The following is a 20,545-nucleotide window of genomic DNA, read 5'->3' on the forward strand; positions in this document are numbered from 1 at the left end:
AATTGGTTTATTTTCTGGCACTAGGGGTGGAATTATGTACATGTTAAGCAAATGTTTTATCACTGAGCCACACCCCGGCCCCTCCCTGGGGGATTCTAGGCAGGGGCTCTACCACTGAGCCACGCCCCAGCCCCTCACTGGGGGATTCTAGGCAGGGTCTCTACCACTGAGCCACACCCCAGCCCCTCACTGGGGGATTCTAGGCAGGGGCTCTACCACTGAGCTACACCCCAGCCCTTCACTGGGGGATTCTAGGCAGGGTCTCTACCACTGAGCCACACCCCAGCCCCTCACTGGGGGATTCTAGGCAGGGGCTCTACCACTGAGCCACACCCCAGCCCTTTATTGGGGGATTCTAGGCAGGGGCTCTACCACTGAGCCACACCCCAGCCCCTCACTGGGGGATTCTAGGCAGGGGCTCTACCACTGAGCCACACCCCAGCTCCTCACTGGGGGATTCTAGGCAGGGGCTCTACCACTGAGCCATATCACAGCCCCTCACTGGGGGATTCTAGGTAGGGCCTCTACCACTGAGCCACACCCCAGCCCCTCACTGGTGGGTTTTAGGCAAGGCAAGTGGTCAACCACTGAGCGCGCGCGCGCGTGTGTGTGTGTGTGTGTGTGTGTGCCCAGACTTGTGTATGAAGGTGTCAGAAAAGGACATCAGTGCCCTCTGTTGCTTTCTGCCTTGTTCCCTTGGGGCTGCGTATTTCTCTGAGCCTGCAGCCTGACCGTGGTGGCTACAGAGTCCCACTGACAGCCAGTGCTGGCGTTACAGGTGCACACGGGCCAGCCTGGCTTTTGTGTAGCGTGCTGGGGATGAAACCTTGGGTCCTCACACTTGTACAAGTGCTCCTACCCCACTGGACCATCTCCCTAGTGACCCCAGGTTTCTTGGTTACTTTTAATTTGAAGCAGGGTCTCTCACTGAATTGCCTAGGCTGTCCTTAAACTTCTGTTTTTCCTGCCACGGCCCCCCCTCACAGTGGCAATTAGAGCCTGAATGAGTATTTAATTGCCGGTGTGAGACTGCACGGACCTTTGGATTCTGCCATCGAGACCAGTAATATTCTAGATATTTCCTAGACTGTTGGACAGAGGGTAGGGCAGAGCCCTTGCTCAAACTCAGGATGGACTTGTAATATCAGAACTAAACCTTTGCTGCTTTAACCACTGATGCGTCTTGACCCGCCCAGTGATCCTAAGTATTGAAGTAAGGCGGGGAGGGTGGCAGGCTAAGATACTGTGTGACCTTTATTCGCTGGGAGTCTTGTGCCACATGCTTGCACATGGTGACACTGTTCTTGGAGGCACAAACATCTCCTAACATGGAGCACACCAGGTCACACCGAGCCTCGCTGCTTGTGTCTTTCTGCTTTGGTCACATGCGTGCGAGGCCTCAGCGCTCACGTATGGATGTAAGAGGCGCGTGCGCACTGACTGGAACCCCCGGGGTCTCAGTCTGCCATTAGTGAGTCTTCTTGGGATGCCCAAAGAGTGCGCTTGCTACACCGCTGACCTGACGTGCAGGTTGTGGGCAGCACTGCGCTAGCGGCGTGACTGGTTTGGGGGTAACCAGCCATTTTCTTTCTTTTCTTTCTGTGTCTCTGTGTATGCAGGCCTCAGGGAGGGCAGCAAGCGTGCTGTGCCGTCCGTTCCCACTTTATCTCTATGCCTCAGGGTCTCCAACTTTCTGAACTAGACTTGCTAATAGCAGCCGTCAGGCCCCAACAGTCACTCTGTATCTGCCCTTCACGTTGGTGGGGTTGCAGTTCCATGCACGGCCGTGTTTCGCTTCTCGTGTGGGTGTTGGGGGTTTGAACTCTCTCTCTTTTTTTTTAATTTATACGTGTTGGTGTGAGGGTGTCAGATCTTGGAGTTACAGACAGTTGTGAGTTCCCATGCGGGTGCTGGGAATCGAACCCTGGTCCTTTGGAAGAACAGGCAGTGCTCTTAACCACTGAGCCGTCTTTCCAGCCCCCCGGGGGTTTGAACTCTTGTCCTGAGCTTATGCAGCAAGTATTCCCACTCACTGACCCATTCTTCCCAGGAAGGAGTGCTCAAAGGCCTCTGGCTGGGGAGGTCGTAAGCACTAGTGGGATGGCTGCTTTGCCGAACAGAATGCCGTGTGCCAGTCAAACCGCCTTCCAAACACTCGCAGTTCTGCCAGCTGGCAGAGGCGCCTCCTTCTGCAGCGCGTGGCAGTAACGGCAGGCTTGTAACCTATCTCCGTCTGTAAGCTCGTAGCCCCCTTTCTGGCTTGCCGTGAGGAACTGAGGCGGGCCCTCGCTAGAACGGGACCCGCTGAGCTCCGACCTGTGTCGCCTCGACCTTTCACCTGTGAGAATCACAACTCTGCTGCTCGCACGCACAGGCACAGCGCCTTCGCTTGTCCACGGCTGCCGACAGCGGTGGTGCCGTCGGCTGCGGGAGCTGTCTAGTCTCCGGCCGCTGGATGGAATGTTAGTGACGACCCTGCCTGCCCTTCCAGCTGTTATACACGGGCAGCCTATCCCCCGTCCCACCTTCAGCTGACCCCTGTCCTCAGACTTGTGGACCCACTTTATCTGGACTCCTCAAGTTTTTAAGGGAAGTAGACAAACAAACAAAAAAAAAGCACCACCACCACCACATACTATGAAAGAAAGTACACAGCAGATGGTGGCAAACCGTCTGTGCTTACTGGCAGAGTTTGCAGTTCCAGACAAAGAGACCTCAGGTGACTTGTGACTAAAAGGCTTGCAGGATAGTTTTCGGACCATAAGAGACGCACCCCGTTTTTTGAGCAGTAAAACAAGAAAAACAGTAAAAACAGCAATCAGACTAATTTCCCCTTCCCCCACTTTTTTGGGGGGAAAAGTGTCTCTTGGTTCAAAAAATATGGTAAGCCCTAGGGCAACCAAAGAGGGTGTCAATGGAAGGGACTAAGGGACAGGTGGCACGAAAGCCCCGAGGTTGGACACCTGCCTAGCACATTCAAGAAAGAGCTGGTTGTGTGCGTGGAGTATGGAACAGAGGCAAAGGTGCCTGAAGGGACTGACAGGGGTGAGCACACAGCCTCTGGGGTGAGAAGGCCTCTTTGCCTTTACCTGGTGGGTAAGCTAAGAGTTAGGAACACAGTACCAAGGCGATCTGATCCCCATGTTGAGAACAGATCCCAGTTAAACAAAAGTGGAGGCAAAGGAGGTGTGTGTGTGTGTGTGTGTGTGTGTGTCTGTGTTGGGCGCTGCATATGTGTGCATGTGTGTGTGTGTGCAGTGGGAGCTGCATGTGTGTGTGCAGTGGGTGCTGCGTATGTGCGCACGTGTGTAACAGTGCTGATTCTCAGGGCTAATGCATGGCCAGGGAACGCACTATAATACTTCTGGAATCTTCTGCCAAACATGCAAGAAACCCACTACTGGGCCCTTTTTCTTTTTTTCTTTCTTTGGTTTTTCAAGACAGGGTCTCTCTGTGTAGCCCTGGCTGTCCTGGACTCGCTCTGTAGACCAGGCTGGCCTCGAACTCACAGCGATCCACCTGCCTCTGCCTCCCGAGTGCTGGGATTAAAGGCGTGCAGTGCCGCAGCTGCCAACACCCCCCCCGCCCCCAGCTTGGGCCCTCTTTCTTACCTTGAGCCTCTGGACAATGTCTCTGATGTCCTCCACAGAGCCATCTGCAGCCTGTAGGAAGATGTGGTCCCCTCGGCCGTAGAAGATTTTGAGTGTGGAGGCGTCTGGGGTCCAGCCAATGACATCCCCGCAGTAGCAGTTAAACACTACCTCCTTGGTGCGCAGGTCCAGGAGCACAACAAACTCATTGGAAATCCCCAGGATGCAGTCGATCTCCACACCCTGGGCGTAGTCCTGAGCTGCCACGCGCCAGGCGATGGCACCCGCGCTGTGCTGCTCTGCGCCGGCCCTGGCCTTGGTCTTCTCCTTCTTCTTGGAGGTCAGGGAGATGAGGTTGAACTTGCCGGAAGAGTCGATGGGGGTGTTGGAGACACAGTTTTCGGCCAGGTCCTTCAGGTACTCCTGGCGCGTTCTGGTGGCCATTGTGTGAAACTTATCGGATTTGTGCGCGGCGTTCTCGGCGTTGATTACCTTGGCTAGCAAAAAGTCTCTGAAGACGTCGGACTTTCGGAATGTGGTTCCGTTAGGGATGGGGGGCCCAAAAGGGGGAGCGTCTTTGGATCGGGTCACGGCCATGCTGAGGAGGGAGAAACCATTTAGAGGTGAGGAAAAGGCTCAACTCCTTAACACCCATAGGGTCAGGAGTTCAAGGTCAGCCCGGGCAACTTGACTGTCTCTAGTCAGGGTGATGGCAAGCCGGGTGTGGCCAGCTTCATCTGCCATATAGTGAGCTCCTGGACAGCCAGGGCTACACACAAAACCCTGTATTAAAAAAAAAAAAAAAAGACGGTTTCTAACAAACAGGACTCTCTTGAAAGAAAATATAAGTTCTTTCTCTGTCCCTGCTGTCCATCAGTGTGCCGTGGCGTCAGGACACTGAGCGAGCCATGGCTTTAGCTGCTCTTCTATGAATGGAAGTGAATATCCAATCAGTAAGCTGCTAGTTAGATTGGAAATTAAAGTCTTCGAGCCTATGTACATATATTACATTATATATATTCTCCAAATACACGCAGACACACACACACACACACACACACACACACACACACACACACACACACAGTGCTAGGGTCAGACTCAGGGCTTGCACATATAGAACAGGTGATCTGCCTCTGAGCTGCGTCTTCAGCCCCACCTTGGTTTTGTGAGACAGTCTCCTTAGGAAGCCCAGGTTGACCTTGAACTTGAGACACTGTATCTCAACGTCCTGAGCGCTGGGGTTGCAGCCACCACTCTTGGCTCCTGGCTTCATTTGCTCTGGTTTTCTATTGTTTGGGGAAAGAACTTTCTGTCGTGTCTAACTGCAATAGTGAGACACAAGTTTAAGGCCCTCTCCCACAGCCTGGTCACAGGACTTGATGCAGCCAATGCCTTTAGCATGTGTGTGTGCAGAAGGGACGTGTGCAGGAGGGGCGTGTGCAGGAGGGGTGGGTGCAGGAGGGGCGGGTGCAGGAGGGGCGGGTGTGTGGAGGAGGGGTGGGTGCAGGAGGAGTGGGTGCAGGAGGGGCGTGTGCAGGAGGGGCGTGTGCAGGAGGGGCGGGTGCAGGAGGGGTGGGTGCAGGAGGGGCGGGTGCAGGAGGGGCGGGTGCAGGAGGGACGTGTGCAGGAGGGGCGTGGAGGAGGGGCGTGTGTAGGAGGGGTGTGTGCAGGAGGGGTGGGTGCAGGAGGGTTGGGGGGGCCGATCCTTCTATACTCTTGAGCTGCAATGCATGGACAGGCCCCGGGGGCAGCCCCAGGAGGATGAGGAAAATCTCGGACAGGCTGGGCCTCAGGCTGACTCTAAGGGAGTGGTCCTTAACCCGTGCGCTGAGACCCCAGGGGTCACAGATCAGATATCCTACATACCGGATATTTGCACTGCAGTTCATAACAGTAGCAACACTACACTCATAAAATAGCGATGAAAACAACCATCTGGCTGGGAGTCACCACCGCACGAGGAACGGTATTAAAGGTCACAGCGTTAGGACAACTGAGAACTGCTGCTCTAAGGCAAAGGTCAGAGCTACAGTTCTGTGCTGGCTTGTTACACACTGTCAGCGTTGGGTATCTGGCTGGACTTGGAACACGTGTGTGGAATTCAGGTTTTTTTGTTTGTTTGTTTTTTAAGATACTCGACACTGATAGACTCTGCAAATGATCTCAACAAAGCTTACTTTGAAAATCTGGAGCCAGTGTGGTGGCACATGCCAATGACCCCAAAACTCAGGAGGGTCCGGAATCCAGGTCATCCTCAGCTAGACAGCATGCTTGAGGCCAGCTTGGGGTTCAGAAGCCCCTTTCTCAGAAGAGTCAGCAAACTAAAACAGACTACAGGGTAAACAATACCCTGGGCGACCCAGACCAGGCACAATGCTCGCTGGCGTTTGCTTGACCTCTGCAGCACCCTCCGCCATCTTGACAGAGGGTGGTGTGACATTCGCACATCTGTTTGACAAGGGCTTCTTGTGTCCCTCAGCTTTGCCGATGCCCTGTTTCTACAACTGCTGACGGACACTGACGAGGACAGAGAACGGTGGGCCAGGGCAGGACGGGGAGGGTGGGGGTGGAGGTGGGGCTCTCTGAGGAAGTGACAGCTGAGAGCCCAGACTTGGGGGGAGAAACACACTAGTCAGAAAGAGCAGCGTGGGGGGCAGCCCGAGTGGGCAAGGGTACACGCAGGAGGAGGCGAGCCCAGGGTCAGAGCTCAGGTGGCAAGGCGCATGAAAAGTCCCCAGGGGCATGCCTCACACTTGCCAGCTGCCTTGCTCTGAGAGGAAGCCCGCTGCGCCGGGGGCCTCACAAGCTCAGGCTTCTGAGTGAGCTTGGTCAGCGGGGGTCACTGGCTGGAGGGAAGATGCTGGGGTGCACCTACATGCAGCCTACTGATGCGATGAGAGGCCACCTGCACTATGTCACTCCGCGTATCGTACGTCTGTAGACACAAGTGTGAGCACGCGCTATGATGCCTGCGCAATGGTTAGACCAACCGAGGTCGTATTTCCCAGAGTGGGTGGCAGTTGTTAAGTGGTGCACAACTATATTTTACTATAATTACCTTTCTTCTTCCCTTCCCTGCCAGGCCATCCCAGGCAGGGGCTGTGGGCTTTGGTTTTGATCCCTTATGCACAGTCACTGCTCTTGCTACGTGGCTCCATTCCCGGGGACACACTCTCACCAGTTTCTAGAAACTTCTCTCATGTCCCTTGGTTCGTGGGGCAGCAGTACTGGCTCTCTGCTGTCCCTAGTACTAGATGCCCAAGTTCCCACTAGTCCCCTGAGCCATCCACACTGTTGCCAGCTTCGTGTTAAGTCCTTGTTGGGGGTTGGGGTGGTGGCAGCGGCAGCGGCTTCTGCTTCTTGCTGGGCCCATTACAGAGAGGAGCATCCACAAGATTACTGCCTCACACGGCACCGAGTGTGGGTGGGCGGCTGCGGGGCCCTATAGACCGGAGGGCAGGCGGCTGCGGGGCCCTATAGACGGGAGGGCAGGCGGCTGCGGGGCCCTATAGACTGAAGGGCAGGTGGCTGTGGGGCCCTATAGACTGAAGGGCAGGTGGCTGTGGGGCCCTATAGACTGAAGGGCAGGTGGCTGCGGGGCCCTATAGACCAGAAGGTGGGCGGCTGCGGGGCCCTATAGACCGGAGGGCAGGCGGCTGCAGGGCCCTATAGACGGGAGGGCAGGCGGCTGCGGGGCCCTATAGACCGGAGGGCAGGCGGCTGCGGGGCCCTATAGACCGGAGGGCAGGCGGCTGCGGGGCCCTATAGACCGGAGGGCAGGCGGCTGCGGGGCCCTATAGACCGGAGGGCAGGCGGCTGCGGGGCCCTATAGACCGGAGGGCAGGCGGCTGCGGGGCCCTATAGACCGGAGGGCAGGCGGCTGTGGGGTCCTATAGACTGGAGGGCAGGCGGCTGCGGGGCCCTATAGACTCACGTGGCCTCCACTTTTCATCTCCATCTTTGGTGGCACAGTGTCACCTCCCACGAAGGAGGGCCACACACATGCCAGCCTGTGCCCAGTGGGTTCTCCAGCACCGGCCCCAGTAAAGTAAGGGTGTCGTGTGGACAGACACAGGGAGAAGGGCATGACACATGTATGGCCATGGCGGGCAGTGCCGGTGCCCCGGACAGGTCAGCCAGGATCGCCGGCCCATCCTGATGGAGCAGCTGCCTCACGGGAGATGAGTCTTACAGTTTCCCTTGGCACTTGATGATGAGTGGCAGACTGGCTTCCCTCACAGTCCTGACTCACAGCTGCTGAGGGTTCTGGACAACAGCTGTTAGCTGAGGGGTGGGGCTTGTTTACACGCCTTGGGCTCAGGGAGGACAGGGAGGCTGCCGGTGGCCATTAAGAAATGACAAAAGATGAGAAGTCATCGCTGCAGCAGAAAATGTGTGGCCACCAGGGCCCCTAATCCTCTAGAGCTCGGCAGGAGCTTCTAGAACACGTGCAGTTACTAATTCAACAACTGTTTTCTCAGCGCCTGTAGTGTGTACCACTGGCCCTTTAAGGCCCTCCGAAACATTAGCCTGGCATGGTGGCGCATGCCTGTAATCCCAGCACTGGGGAGGTTCTGGATACACAGGGGTTGAGGTCAGCGGGCTACATGATGCCCACGTGTGTATGTATTACGTGTGCATCCACACACGTGTACACACACACACACACACACACACACACACACACACACACATGGACTATGGACTACAATGGGGCCAGGTGGGAGGGCAGGGCAGGGCAGGCTGGCCTCAGGACTTTTCCCACAGCACAGAGGGTGTGTCTGCCCAGAGAGTGGGCGCCTCGGAGTTGGCAAGGGCAGCTGTGGCTGCATCGCTAACATTTTCGTTCTTTGGAAGTAAAGAGAAGAGGGAACGCTGAAGCAAACAAGGCAAATGCTAACATCTGCTCAATCTGCTGGCGGGGCACATGGGTGTCTGTTCCATTATTTCCTGCACTTTTCGGAATGTTTAAAATATTGCACAATAAAAGTCGTTTTAAATTAAATTGTTAAAAAGGAAAAAAAAAAAAAACCAACAGAAAAGGGCTGTGCATCAGGAAGAAGTCACGCTGGAGACCAAGCCTGAGTTTGCCTGAAGGAGGGGGAGGAGAGGGAGGAGGGGGAGGGGGAGGGAGGAGGGGGAGGGGGAAGGGGAGGGGAGGAGAAAGAAGGGGGAGGAGCAGGGGGAGGAGGGGGAAGAGGGGGAGGGAGGAGGGGGAGGGGAGGAGAACGGAGAGGGAGGAGCAGGGGGAAGAAGAGGAGGGATGAAGGGGAGGGGGAAGGGGAGGGGAGGAGAAAGAAGGGGGAGGAGCAGGGGGAGGAGGGGGAAGAGGGGGAGGGAGGAGGAGGAGGGGAGGAGAACAGAGAGGGAGGAGCAGGGGGAAGAGGGGGAGGGAGGAGGGGGAGGGGAGGAGAAAGGAGAGGGAGGAGCGGGGAGGAGGGGGAAGAGGGGGAGGGAGGAGGGGGAGGGGAGGAAAACGGAGAGGGAGGAGCAGGGGGAGGAGGGAAAAGAGGGGGAGGGAGGAGGGGGAGGGAGAGGGGAGGAGAAAGGAGAGGGAGGAGCAGGGGGAGGGAGGGAGAGGGCGAGGGGGAGGAGAACGAAGAGGGAGGAGCAGGGGGAGGAGGGAGAAGAGGGGGAGGGAGGAGGAGAAAGGAGAGGGAGGAGCAGGGGGAAGAGGGGGAAGAGGAGGAGGGAGGAAGAAGGAGGGGGAGGAAGGGAAGGGAGGGGGAAGAGGGAGAGGGAGGAAGGGAAAGGAGAGGAGGGGAGGAGGGGGAGCAGGAGGGGGCAGGCGACTGGGACTGTGAGGCAGGAGAGGATGGCTTAGAGAGGAGGCAGGGTGCTGAGCACAGTGCCACCCAGCACTCATGCTGCTGAGGCCAGCCTGGGTTACATAGCTGAGTGGCAGGCTAGCCTGTGCTACATAGCAAAGCTTTGCCTCAAAAAAGCTGAGGGCGTGGCTGGGGTTTGGCTCAGTGGTGCAGCACCTGCCTAGCACGAGTGAGGCTCCGTGTCCAACCCCAGCGCTGCCGTAAGACAAACGTCTACACACGCATACCAAAACGACCCCCGCGCTGCAGCCCCAGGCCCTGAAGAAGGCTCGACTGACGCGCGCTTTGACATATTAAGTTGGGCGCGGTGGCTCGTGGTTATAATCTCAGTGCTTGGGAGGCCGAGGCAGGGGAATGACTATGGGTTTGAGGCTGTCTCGAGCTAGACAGCATACCTGAGACCAGCCTGGACTGGGTGAAACTGCCTCAAAAACAATACAAAACCGGTCCAGAAGTGAAAACCAACCAGCCAGCCAGCCAAACACAACAAGGCCTAGTGGGAAAGCCTTGCCTAGCATGTCCACCGCCCTGCCGCCCTGTGCCATTCCCTCACCGAAGTGAAAAGGACTGAGGAGGGAGGGGAGAGGGCACCAGGCCACCTGAGCCTTCTGCCGACCTCTGGGGCACATGCTGGCTGGCATGTGGAACATCTGTCTTCTGTCACCAGGGCCACCTTTGTGGCGTGGAGCATCAGCCAACTGTTATAACCCGGCACCATTTAAGTGATCTCAGCCCACAGTCTAAGGTGCTGGCTAGCATCCTGCAGCTGCCATAGTATGTTCCAGTAACAGGAGGGGTGGCCTTGGGCCGGGGAAATGAATGATGGTACCAGTGCCCAGCAGCTGCTGGGTAACGCGTCCTGCACAGCAGTGTACCTCAGCTACAGCTGCACACTGAAATCAAACTGCTAGATACCGCTGGCTTAACCAAGACCGAGTCTGCTGTGTGCACGGGCCCTCGCCCCGCCCCCGCCCTTGCCCTCCCTTGCCCCCGCCCCTGCCCTCCCTCACCCCCCTCTCGCCCTCCCTCACCTCCCCTCGCCCCCGCCCTCCCTCACCCCCGCCCTCCCTCACCCCCCCTCGCCCCCACCCTCGCCCTCCCTCACCCTCCTCGCCCCGCCCTCCCTCACCCCCCTCTCGCCCTCCCTCACCTCCCCTCGCCCTCGCCCTCCCTCGCCCCCCTCGCCCCCACCCTCGCCCTCCCTCACCCCCTTCGCCCCGCCCTCCCTCGCCCCCCCTCTTGCCCTCCCTCGCCCCCGCCCTTGCCCCCACCCCCCCTCACCCCCCTTCACCCTCCCCTTCCACTGCAACCGCTTCCTACACAGCCACATACTTGATCCTAGCTGCATTGAGTGAAAAACAAAAACAAAAACAAAAAAGACACCCCCCCCCAAAAAAAACCAAAACCAAATAGGGGCTCAGTGCAGGCACCACAGACCAGCCCCAACACCCGTCCTTGGAGGACAGCAGGGAAACCACGTCACACGGCCACTCAATGGCATGTCTGGCAGGCGCATGAGAGAAAAGGCATGTCCTGGTCTGGGATGCAGAGACCTTGTAGGTCGCTGAGCGGAAGCCTCGAGGCCGTACAGCAGAGGCTCTGGCCAGCCGGCCCCTGTACCACGGAAGCCTGCTCACCACAGGGACACAGAAGCGGCACGTGTGGCGCCTCTGTGAGGATGGCTGGGGGTGGGGTGGGGTGGGGTGGGGGGCACTGATGCAGCCGCATGCCCTTCTGTATTCTCTGGATTTTATACCATGCCCCAACAGTGGGAAACAGCAGGTGTGAGCAGACAGCCTTGGGCCTGGACTGCTGGGTCACGTGTTCCATCCTTCTCCTAGCCTCCAAGGGCTGTCCCTCTGTCCCTGGGGACAGCCATAAGACCTGGGCTACATGTCTACGTGTGAGCTAAACCCCCTGCTCCAAGCCCCGATCCTAACCATCAGGGGCCGAGGTGGAGCCTGCCTAGCCTCCACGGTGACACTTTGTCCCCCAAACCTCCTCAAGCGACACGCCCCAGCCCTACTACTGTGAGCAGGGCACCCGTAGGGGCGGTCCTGCAGAGCGTCCACCCCAGCCTCCTCTGGGCCTGCCTCTCGGTCACCACCCTTGTGCCAGGCCAGGCATTCAGCTCCCTCAGGCGCCTGACTCCAGTCGAGCCAGAGCTCAGGTTCCGGCAGCGCGTGTGCGCGTGCACGTGTGTGTGTGTGTGTGTGTGTGTGTGTGTGTTCTCTTTCTCCCCCATTTTGAGACAGGGTCTCATACAGGCCAGGCTGGCCTTAAACTTGACACATAGCTGAGGACTACCTTGAACGGCTGATTCTCCTGCCTGGGCTCCACCCCCCCCTACTCCACCCCCACCCCGCCCCCCCATGCGCTCCCAACACGGGGGATTACAGGAACACTCCACTGTGCTTGGTTCATGCAGTGCTGGGACTCTGCACAAGCCAGAAGAGCTTTCTGCGAGCTGGGCTCCGCCTCCAGGCCAGTCAAGCTCCACCCCCCTTGCTGGGAGGACGTTAAATTAAATATGGGTAGAAAATGAAGCTCCTCGGGCCGGAGATGGCCCAGTGGTTAACAGCACGGCCTGCTCTTCCAAAGGACCCGGGTTCAATTCTCAGCACCCACTTGGCCGCTCACAACTGTCTGTAACTCCAAGATTTGACACCCTCACACCAAAGCACATAAATTAAAAATTAAATAAAATATTAAAAAAGAAAAGAAAATGAAGCTCCTGGAAGGACTGTGGGACACACAGCTGCACCTTCCCATGGTGTGCCCAAGAGCCAGTAAACACAAGCGTGTCTTCCCGTGAGCCAGACCCAGGTGGGTTTTCCAAGCGGGAAGTTCTAAGATGGGAACCGGGGAGCCAGGAAGTGAGGTGAGGTGGGGCGTGTGTCTATGCGCACCCTCCTCAGCATTTCAGGGCCTGCCTGCCTGTGGCGAACAGGACACGGGTGGCCGTACCTGTAGCAGACATTCTCCGTGCAGGGGTTATGGACGCGGACGATGATGAAGACGTGCTGGAAGTGGGAGCGGATGCTCTTAGGGGTGAAAGGCAAGGCGCCTGGCTCCTGGAAGATGATGGTCACAATGTCGTTCCCGATGTGCCTCTTCCTCAGCAGCTGGAAGCAGACGGGAGGAGGGGAGGGTCACAGGCCGGCGCTGGGAACCCTCCCCACGCCCACCAGAGGGCGCATGTGAGCGCCGGAGTCAGGCCTCCTCACTCAAGGGAAAGACAAAGCCAAGAAGAGACCCCAGTGCCCTCTTCAAACACTCCAGAAAAGCTTCCTTCTTACAAGTGGCAGGACTCGCCTCGCCTCGGAGCCCCAGTGGCTTCCTTCCTCCTCAGCTCCCCCAGTCTCTGAGGAATTTCTGTCATCTATAGCAAATCTCCAAGACCCGTCCTGCCTTTCTTTGCTTTCTTGTTCCTTACCCAACACTTAGGGCCACGGTCCTCACAGAGTCTCTCCTTGTCCCTGTCCCTCATCGCTCTCTTCCCGTTCAGGTGGTCAGGGACAAGGACACGGGGCGTGGCTCTGCTTGCTGCCTGTGACCATACCCTTAGTTCCTAGCGAACAGCCTGACATCCTGACACGTGTGGCAAGCAGCAGTCACTGCAGGAGGACTTGGGGTGGTGGCCTTTGATCTGCTGGGGGGGGGGGGGCCCATGGACAATGGCAGAGTCTGGCCAGAATGCACAGGCAGGGATGATTCTAGGTGACTCTCTCTCTCCTGGAGTCCTGAATTGAGGTTCAGATGGCCCAGGGAGCCATGGCCTCTCTCTCCTGCTTCTGTCTCCACGGGAGGCCAGACTGGGTGTTTCCAAGACGCCTTGTTTCTTTGCCAAGATTACACTGACTTCCCCCTTTTTACTTCTTTTCTGGAAGCTGGGGAAGCTGGGTCTCACGTAGGCCAGGCTAGGACTCAAACTCAGGAAGCAATGGAGGAAAATCTCCGCCCCCTGATCCTCCTGCCCCACGAAGGGAGCTGGCCACCATGCTTGGTTTTTGTCTTGTTCTTAACTATTTTATTTTGAGACAGTTTTCCTAAAGTGCCCAGCCTGGCCTTAAAGGCCCAGCCTGGCCCCCCAGCCCCACCCCTGCCTGGACTCCTTTACCCAGCCTGTTAGTTCTTTTTCATTTGTTTGTTTTGAAACAAGGTCTTTCTTCTCCATAGCCTTGGCCGTCCTGGGAGTCCTGAAATGGACCAGGCTGGCGTGAAGTAGACCAGGCTGGCCTGAAACTCACGGAGGTCCGCCTGGGCCTCTCTAGGACTGGGATTAGAGGCGTGCAGCATCATGCCTGGCATGAACGGTATTTAAAAATTTTAAATTGTTATGTGTATGGTGTTTTGCCTGCACGCACGTCTGTGTGCCGTGTGTGTGCCTAGTGCCCTCAGAGGCCAGAAGCGTTATTGGATCCGCCGGGACTGGAGTTACAGGCAGTTGTAAGATACCATGTAGGTTCTGGGAGTCACACCTGGGCCCTCTGGAAGGGCAGCCAGCGCTCTTGAGCACCGAGCAGTCTCTCCAGGTCTGGGTCTGTTGCTTTTCTAGTTCTTTATGCATATATGAAGGAGGCTGCTGTGTATAAGACTTGCTTCCTGCTGTTGACCCCGTGTGAGGCTTACCTCCTAGGCCCACCTTAAATTCATGACCTTGTGGCTGCTTTTGGTAAGATGGGACAACTTGGCGCAGAGAAGAGTGGCCTGCCTTCTGTCATGCAGGGATGAAGGCATGAGGTGCGACACCCCCTCTCCCAACTGGCTTTTGGTTTTTACTCTACAGGACAAGCTTTCGCCAGTCCCCAGTACTCAGGACTGGTCCCTGCTTCCTAATGGTATTGGCTGCCTCATGCTCAGGGTCCACGCATGGAAACAAGCATCTCTCCCAGTACCCACGCTGCCGCTGTGTGGAGGAAGGACCCGCAGCTCAGGGAGGGGCCATCTCTTTCCTGAGGTTACAGAGCTACCAAGGGGCGAAGGACTCAAGTTTATGTTTAGTCCTGATGCCGAGGCTCTTGAGAGCATGCTCTTCGGAAAGCCTTAGGAAGTGGCTTCTATTTCACTAGTTTTGGCCTACAGAACCTACACTGTGATCTGTACTTACAAAGAAAAAAAGAAAAAAAGAACAAAAAAAAACCCAACCCCCAAACAAAAAGATTTTTTTTTCTGGGTTCCTGCCCACTAAAAGGTAGGAAGAGCTGTCCTGCTGGCTCAGCTGGCTTACCCTGCCCAGGAGGGGGAGCCAGCAGAGCTGCAGTCTCCTGCAGGCCCCTGGCCATGTGTCTACTGCTATCTCGCAGCTCCTACCCTTTGTTTCCCTGGAACCCACATCACCCTCTGGGAGGTCACCTCCCTGGCTCCTGAACCATTCTCCCTTTCTGGGGTTGTGTTTCAGGCTTGGCTCATGGACCACTCCACTGCAGGCCCAGCCAGCCTCTGTCTTCTGGTGTGGCTGGGTGGTGGGCTGAGAGCACGGACTGCCACAGAGCATCCCCGCCGTCACTGGGAAGACCTGTGAATGGAGGCACTACAAAGAGCAGTGGGGGCAAGGAATCCTTTTTGTGTTTGGTTTTTCGAGACAGGGTCTCTCTGTGTGGCCCTGACTGTCCTGGACTCACTTTGTAGACCAGGCTGGCCTCGAACTCACAGCGATTCTCCTGCCTCTGCCTCCCAAGAAAGGCGTGCGCCACCACACCCGGCCCTGTTTTTTTTTTAGACATGGTTTCCCTGTGTGGCCCTGACTGTCCTGGAACTCGCTCTGTAGACCAGGCTGGCTTTGAGAACTCAGAGATGTGGCCGCCCCTGCCTCTCATGTGCTGGGATTAAAGGCGTTACTCCCGCCTGGCTGGAGGTGAGGAACCCTGGGTTACGTAACCCCGTCTTCTGCTTGCCTTATGTCAATCTGGTTTGCGTTTGTGGTTGGGTTCTGTTGACTCACTTACTTTCCTCGCTCATAAAACTGCTGGGGACTCAAAAACCACTGAAGAAGATGGGAGAGCTGGAGGAAGCAGAGAGGCAAGACCAGCGGGAGATGCACTACCAGCCAGGCATCACCTCACACTGAGTAGCGTCTAGAACTCCCAGTGAAATGGCCGTGGTACCCCGAGGGCATCCAAGACCCAAGACCTCCCTCCAGATCACAGAACCATGGCAGCAGAGGCATCCCTGGGAGGATGGACGGGTTTGGCAGGTGGGCCACCGGTCTTGAGGGTGAAGGAGGAGGAGGAGACGGACTGTGCCCTGGCTGGGGACCACTGACCTGCTGCCTGTTGTTGGGAGTGTAAGGGAGCAGGGTGGAGACGTGGAACATGATCTCGTAGTCCTGGTACGTCGTGTAGAGCGAGTGGGTCCCCGTGGAGTCCGCTGGGACAGAAACACCAGTTAGTACCACAGTCCCTAAACCTCTGGGTTTCTGCCCAATCCCATGGGATCCCACAGACCATCTGTTAGCTTTTAACTCGATGCTTTTACTGACACTTTGAAAATGAAAGAAATAAAGAAGAAATCTCCCATTATATAATAATAACAATAATAAATTAAAATTAATGAAAATTAACAACAACAACAACAACAATAATAAAGTCTAGCAGTGCAGTCCAGGCTGGCCTCACACTCAATCCTCCTGACGCGGCCTCCTGAGTGCTGGGTTACATATACCATGCACACCCGGCTGCACAAGTGTCTTTAGAGTTTACTACATGCAAACAAACCCTCGCTGTACTGTCACGCTCATAAAAGACTTGGCACAGAAAAGGCATCCTTTAGTGCATGCTCTCCAGAGATGCACTATGTGTGACGCGTGGTCCTCACTGGTGTCCCTGCTCCGCAAACATCACACAGGGTCCCGTGGAGCTCCTGGGGTGTGCTGCTGCAGGTGCCGTGGCTACGCCCAGGCCTCACCTCTGACGCCTGTGGCAGAGCGTGCAGGGCACAGGTCTAGGAGGACAGCTGCCGAGTCAGACACAGGGACCGACGTCAAACCTCCCCGGGACACATGGTGCTGTTTTCCCGAGTGGGGACAGTAGTAATCCTCACGGTGGCCTGCACTCTCACAGTGGCACCGCCAGACCTGGGAGCTTCTGCTGGCCAGGCGAACGAGCGTGCGTGCGTGCGTGCGTGCATGCGTGCGTAATCTAGGGCCTGCGGTGGAGCGCTCCATCCTGAGGCAGGTCTTGATGCCTCCCTCGGCCCCACTTACTTATCATTTATCTAGCATTCACCTCGTTATCTGTCTATCCATCCATCCATATATTTTATTTATTTATTTATTTATGAGGAAGGTCTTGCTCTGTAGCCTTGGTTAGACTGGAGTCCACTATGTAGACTAGGATGTCCTCAAACTCATCTAGAGACCCACCTGCGTCTGCCTTTCAAGAGCTGGGATTAAAGTCCTGCCCCAAGTCACTTACTCTTATTTTGGCTTTTTTGTTGTTTTTTGTTTTTGTTTTTCTTTTCTTTCTTTCTTTCTTTTTTTTTTTTTTGTTTTTTTTTGTTTTTTTTTTTTTTTTGTTTTCCGAGACAGGATTTCTCTGTGTCGCCCCGGCTGTCCTGGACTTTGTAGCCCAGGCTGGCCTCGAACTCACAGCGATCCGCCTGCCTCTGCCTCCCGAGTGCTGGGATTAAAGGCGTGCGCCACCACCGCCAGGCATTTGTTTTGATGTTTTGGGACAGGGTTTCTCTGTGCAGCCCTGGCCACGCTCACACTCAGCAACCTGCCTGTCCCCGCCTCCCACGCTCCCACTTACTCTTGACGTCCAGCTGGGCAGCGTACTTGGAGAAGCCCTTCAGACACACCTTCTCGCCCAGCAACTCCAGGAACTCCTCGAAGGCGGGGCCGGCCTCCTCGTTGTTGTACATGTCCTCCTCGGAGCCCTGGCCCGCCTTGCAGTAGAGGATGCCGACCTTGTGCTTGCGGCACAGCTGTGGGCAGGACAACAGAGTGGGCGCGAGGGGTCAGAGGGGACGGGGCGTGGGGGGTCCTGAGGTGCTGGGGGTCAGAGGGATAGGGCTCAGGGAGTCCTGAGGTGCTGGGCGTCGGAGGGGACGGGCGTGGGGAGTCCTGAGGTGCTGGGGTTGGAGGGGACGGGGTGTGGGGAATCCTGAGGAGCTGGACCCAGTCACTGCTGGGCTCAAGCCGCAGCCAGTAGGAAGGGACCAGGCGGCAGAGGAAGGCATGCACTCTGTCATCTGTCTCTCTCTGACTGTGTGAGTGTTATGATGTCCCTAAGGCAGGGCTGGGAGCTAGGGCTGGTCTCCTACAGGAGATGTCTGGGCACAGGATGAGACTGTGCCAGGGCGAAACCTCAGCTCCCTGGGGTCTGCACATGCCTGGAAGTCCAAAAAGCAATACCAGGGGCTACGGATGGGCCAGATGGCAGCGGGTGGGTTTGTGTTCATGTGTTGGCGCGTGTGCTGGCGCGCTTCTCTCTCCCTCTCTCACATAAACCTTGCAGTGTCAGTCTCACTCCCAGGCTGTTTCTGTGACACTGCTCTTGGTACCCTCACAATGTGCCCATGGCGCCCCTCCTGCTGCTCAACCTAACCTATGAGAGAAAGTCGTTACTTGGTAAAAATAAGTGCAGAGAAGGAGCCAGAAGGGCTGCGGGGGCGGGGCTGAAGGCTCACCCCTTGTTCATCAAGTTTTAGCAGCTGCTCGGTGACTTTGGGGGTGCTGAGGGCAAGGCGCAGGCACTGGATGTTGAGCTCAGGGATGACGTACTCCAGCGCATCCTTCAGGGGCAGGCCCCGCCCCGTCCCGTGCTTGGTGGCCGTGGGCGTGGCGTCCTCAAGAAGGGAACCCCGAAGCGTGGTGAGCTGCTCGACAGAGAGGAGGGGTGGTCAGGGGTGTGTGGGGGGGAGCATTGACAGACGGGTGCAGCTAGGCCCTGGTGATCACTTCTGGAACCCCAGGCACTACGAAGGTCAAGGCTGGAGGATTCTGAGGCCAAGGCCAGCCTGGGATACACAGTGAGGCTGCCTCGGTAGAAGAAGACTGCAGCTGGGTGTGGTGGGCTGTCATCCTAGCTTTTGGGAGGTAGAGACGAGGTGTTAGATCATCTTTGGCTACAGAGTTAGAGGTTATCTTCCCTACTCAAAAACAAACAAACAAACAAACAAACAAAACCTAAACCCAAATCAAATCAATCCCTGCTCCTCCCCCAAAAGGGGGAGGGGTGGGATGATGAGAGAGGTCATAAGAGCTCAGAGCCAGGACCTCCCTTCCTGTGACTCTGACCGAAGGACAAAACCAGGCAGTCCTAAGTGAGGAAGGCTGGCTGTGCTAACCCATTCTAGGTGCAGAGACTGGGCAAAGACCCCCAGGAACCGACAGGTGGGAGGGGAGGGGAGGGGGACCCCGGGCGAACAAGAGGCTCCGCAAGGCAGGCGCCCTCGGTCCTTCCTGCCACGGCTTGTGTTACAGTTGAGGAGAGCTGCCTGCCTAGGACGCTGGTGCCGGCCTGGGTCTTGAGGTAGCTCTCCTTGTGGTTCAACCAGTTTCATGAGAAACATCACCGGGTGCTCCAGTTTGCTCTGGGGTGGGGCTGGACACACACTTGTGCGTACACGTGTGTCTGGGTGAGCGCGGGACACTTTAAACCCTCTCAATTGGCTCTGCTGTGCCACAGAGGTTGAGACTACTTAGTCAGCGGCCACCTCACAGCTCTTCCCTGTGCCCTTGGATGTTACTACTTTCCAAGTTTCCCCACAGCTGATCACGTGACCAACTCCAGGCAATGAAGTGTGAGAAACCTGTCTGCTCATGACCTTTTACTGGCCGGGGCTTTCTTGCTGGGGGACATCAGTGTAAAGATTAGCGTTCTTCCTCGTGTTCCCTTTCCCCTCCCCCACCTCTCTCTTCTGCCCTGGCTGTCCTGGAAGTCACTCTGTAGACCAGGTTGGCCTCCGACTCACATCTACCTCCTCCGTCTCCTGAGAGCTTTATCTCTTTTCTTGTTGTTATTGTTGTTGAGACAAAGGCCTTGCTATATAACCTAGGCCGACCTTGAACTTGCAGAGCTCCTGTCTCAGCCTTCTGAGGGCTGTGACTAAAGGCAGGCAACACCAAGATGCCTGAAGATACTAAACTTAGCCGGGTGTGGTGGCGCACGCCTTTAATCCCAGCAGTTGGGAGGCAGAGGCGGGTGGATCGCTGTGAGTTCGAGGCCAGCCTGGTCTACAGAGTGAGTCCTGGACAGCCAGGGCTACACAGAGAAACCCTGTCTCGAAAAACAAAAACAAAAACAAACCAAAAAAGGGCTGGAGAGATGGCTCAGAGGTTAAGAGCACTGGCTGCTCTCCCAGAGGTCCTGAGTTCAGTTCCCAGCAACCACATGGTGGCTCACAACCATCTATAATGAGATCTGGTGCCCTCTTCCGGTGTACATACAAGCAGAACACTGTATATGTAATAAATAAATCTTAAAAAAAAAAAAAAGAAACAAAACCCAAAAAATATTAACCCTGCCATCTAGCACAACCTGCACATACATAATTGTTGTAATACACACCAAAGGCTCAAGACCTAAACAGTTATCACCCAGACTAGCCTGGGGCACTCTGACCTCCGGGGCCGGTTTCTTCCTGCCTGCTTCAGACTTTCCTGCATCTTTCAGTCATTTTGTCAGGCGTTTGCTGGGGGCGGGGGATGGAACCATGGTGGGCTAGCCAGGATCTCGTGTAGCCGAGGCTGGCCTCAGATTCCCGCCTCCTGCTCCTCCCTCTGCAGTGCTGAGGTCACAGGCTCGGGCCACCATGCTCCGCTTCTTTCTGTTTTTGAGACAGGGTCTCATTCTAGGGTCTGGGGTGGGCTTGAACTTGAGATCCTTGTCTCAGCCTCCCAAGGTCTGGGGTGACAGATGCCCCGCCGTGCCCAGCTTGGTCTGTTTCTCTGAGGTGTGTGCTGATGGGACCCCGCTATGGTGCGCTGACAGGGGGACGTCTGCAGAGCCGGGGATTTAGTCACTGCCGGCGCCTGCATGCACAGTGCTTCCACAACTGAGAGCAGCAGCACTGTTGGCGGCATGTCCCCCCACAGCCCCCCACCACTACCCCCCATCCCCGAAGAGGCGCCGCTCAGTGCCCGGGGACACACCTCCTCTTGGGTTACACCTAGGAGAC

The 20,545-nt window shown here is 56.5% G+C and overlaps 1 protein-coding gene across 1 annotated transcript in view; it reads right to left on the minus strand.

Moving 5' to 3' along the window:
- Sipa1l3 (signal induced proliferation associated 1 like 3) overlaps positions 1 to 20,545 on the minus strand; it is an 86,852-nt gene that overhangs the window by 56,540 nt on the left and 9,767 nt on the right. Inside the window, exons 3-7 of the mRNA XM_051162778.1 lie at positions 18,053 to 18,241; positions 17,173 to 17,347; positions 15,687 to 15,790; positions 12,389 to 12,546; positions 3,612 to 4,188 (exon numbers count right to left, since the gene is read on the minus strand). Of these exons, the coding sequence (XP_051018735.1) occupies positions 3,612 to 4,188; positions 12,389 to 12,546; positions 15,687 to 15,790; positions 17,173 to 17,347; positions 18,053 to 18,241 (1,203 nt within the window). The remainder of the gene's footprint in view (positions 1 to 3,611; positions 4,189 to 12,388; positions 12,547 to 15,686; positions 15,791 to 17,172; positions 17,348 to 18,052; positions 18,242 to 20,545) is intronic.

Source organism: Acomys russatus, chromosome 19 (assembly GCF_903995435.1).
Source record: "Acomys russatus chromosome 19, mAcoRus1.1, whole genome shotgun sequence".
In the NCBI taxonomy this organism is placed as follows: Eukaryota; Metazoa; Chordata; class Mammalia; order Rodentia; family Muridae; genus Acomys; species Acomys russatus.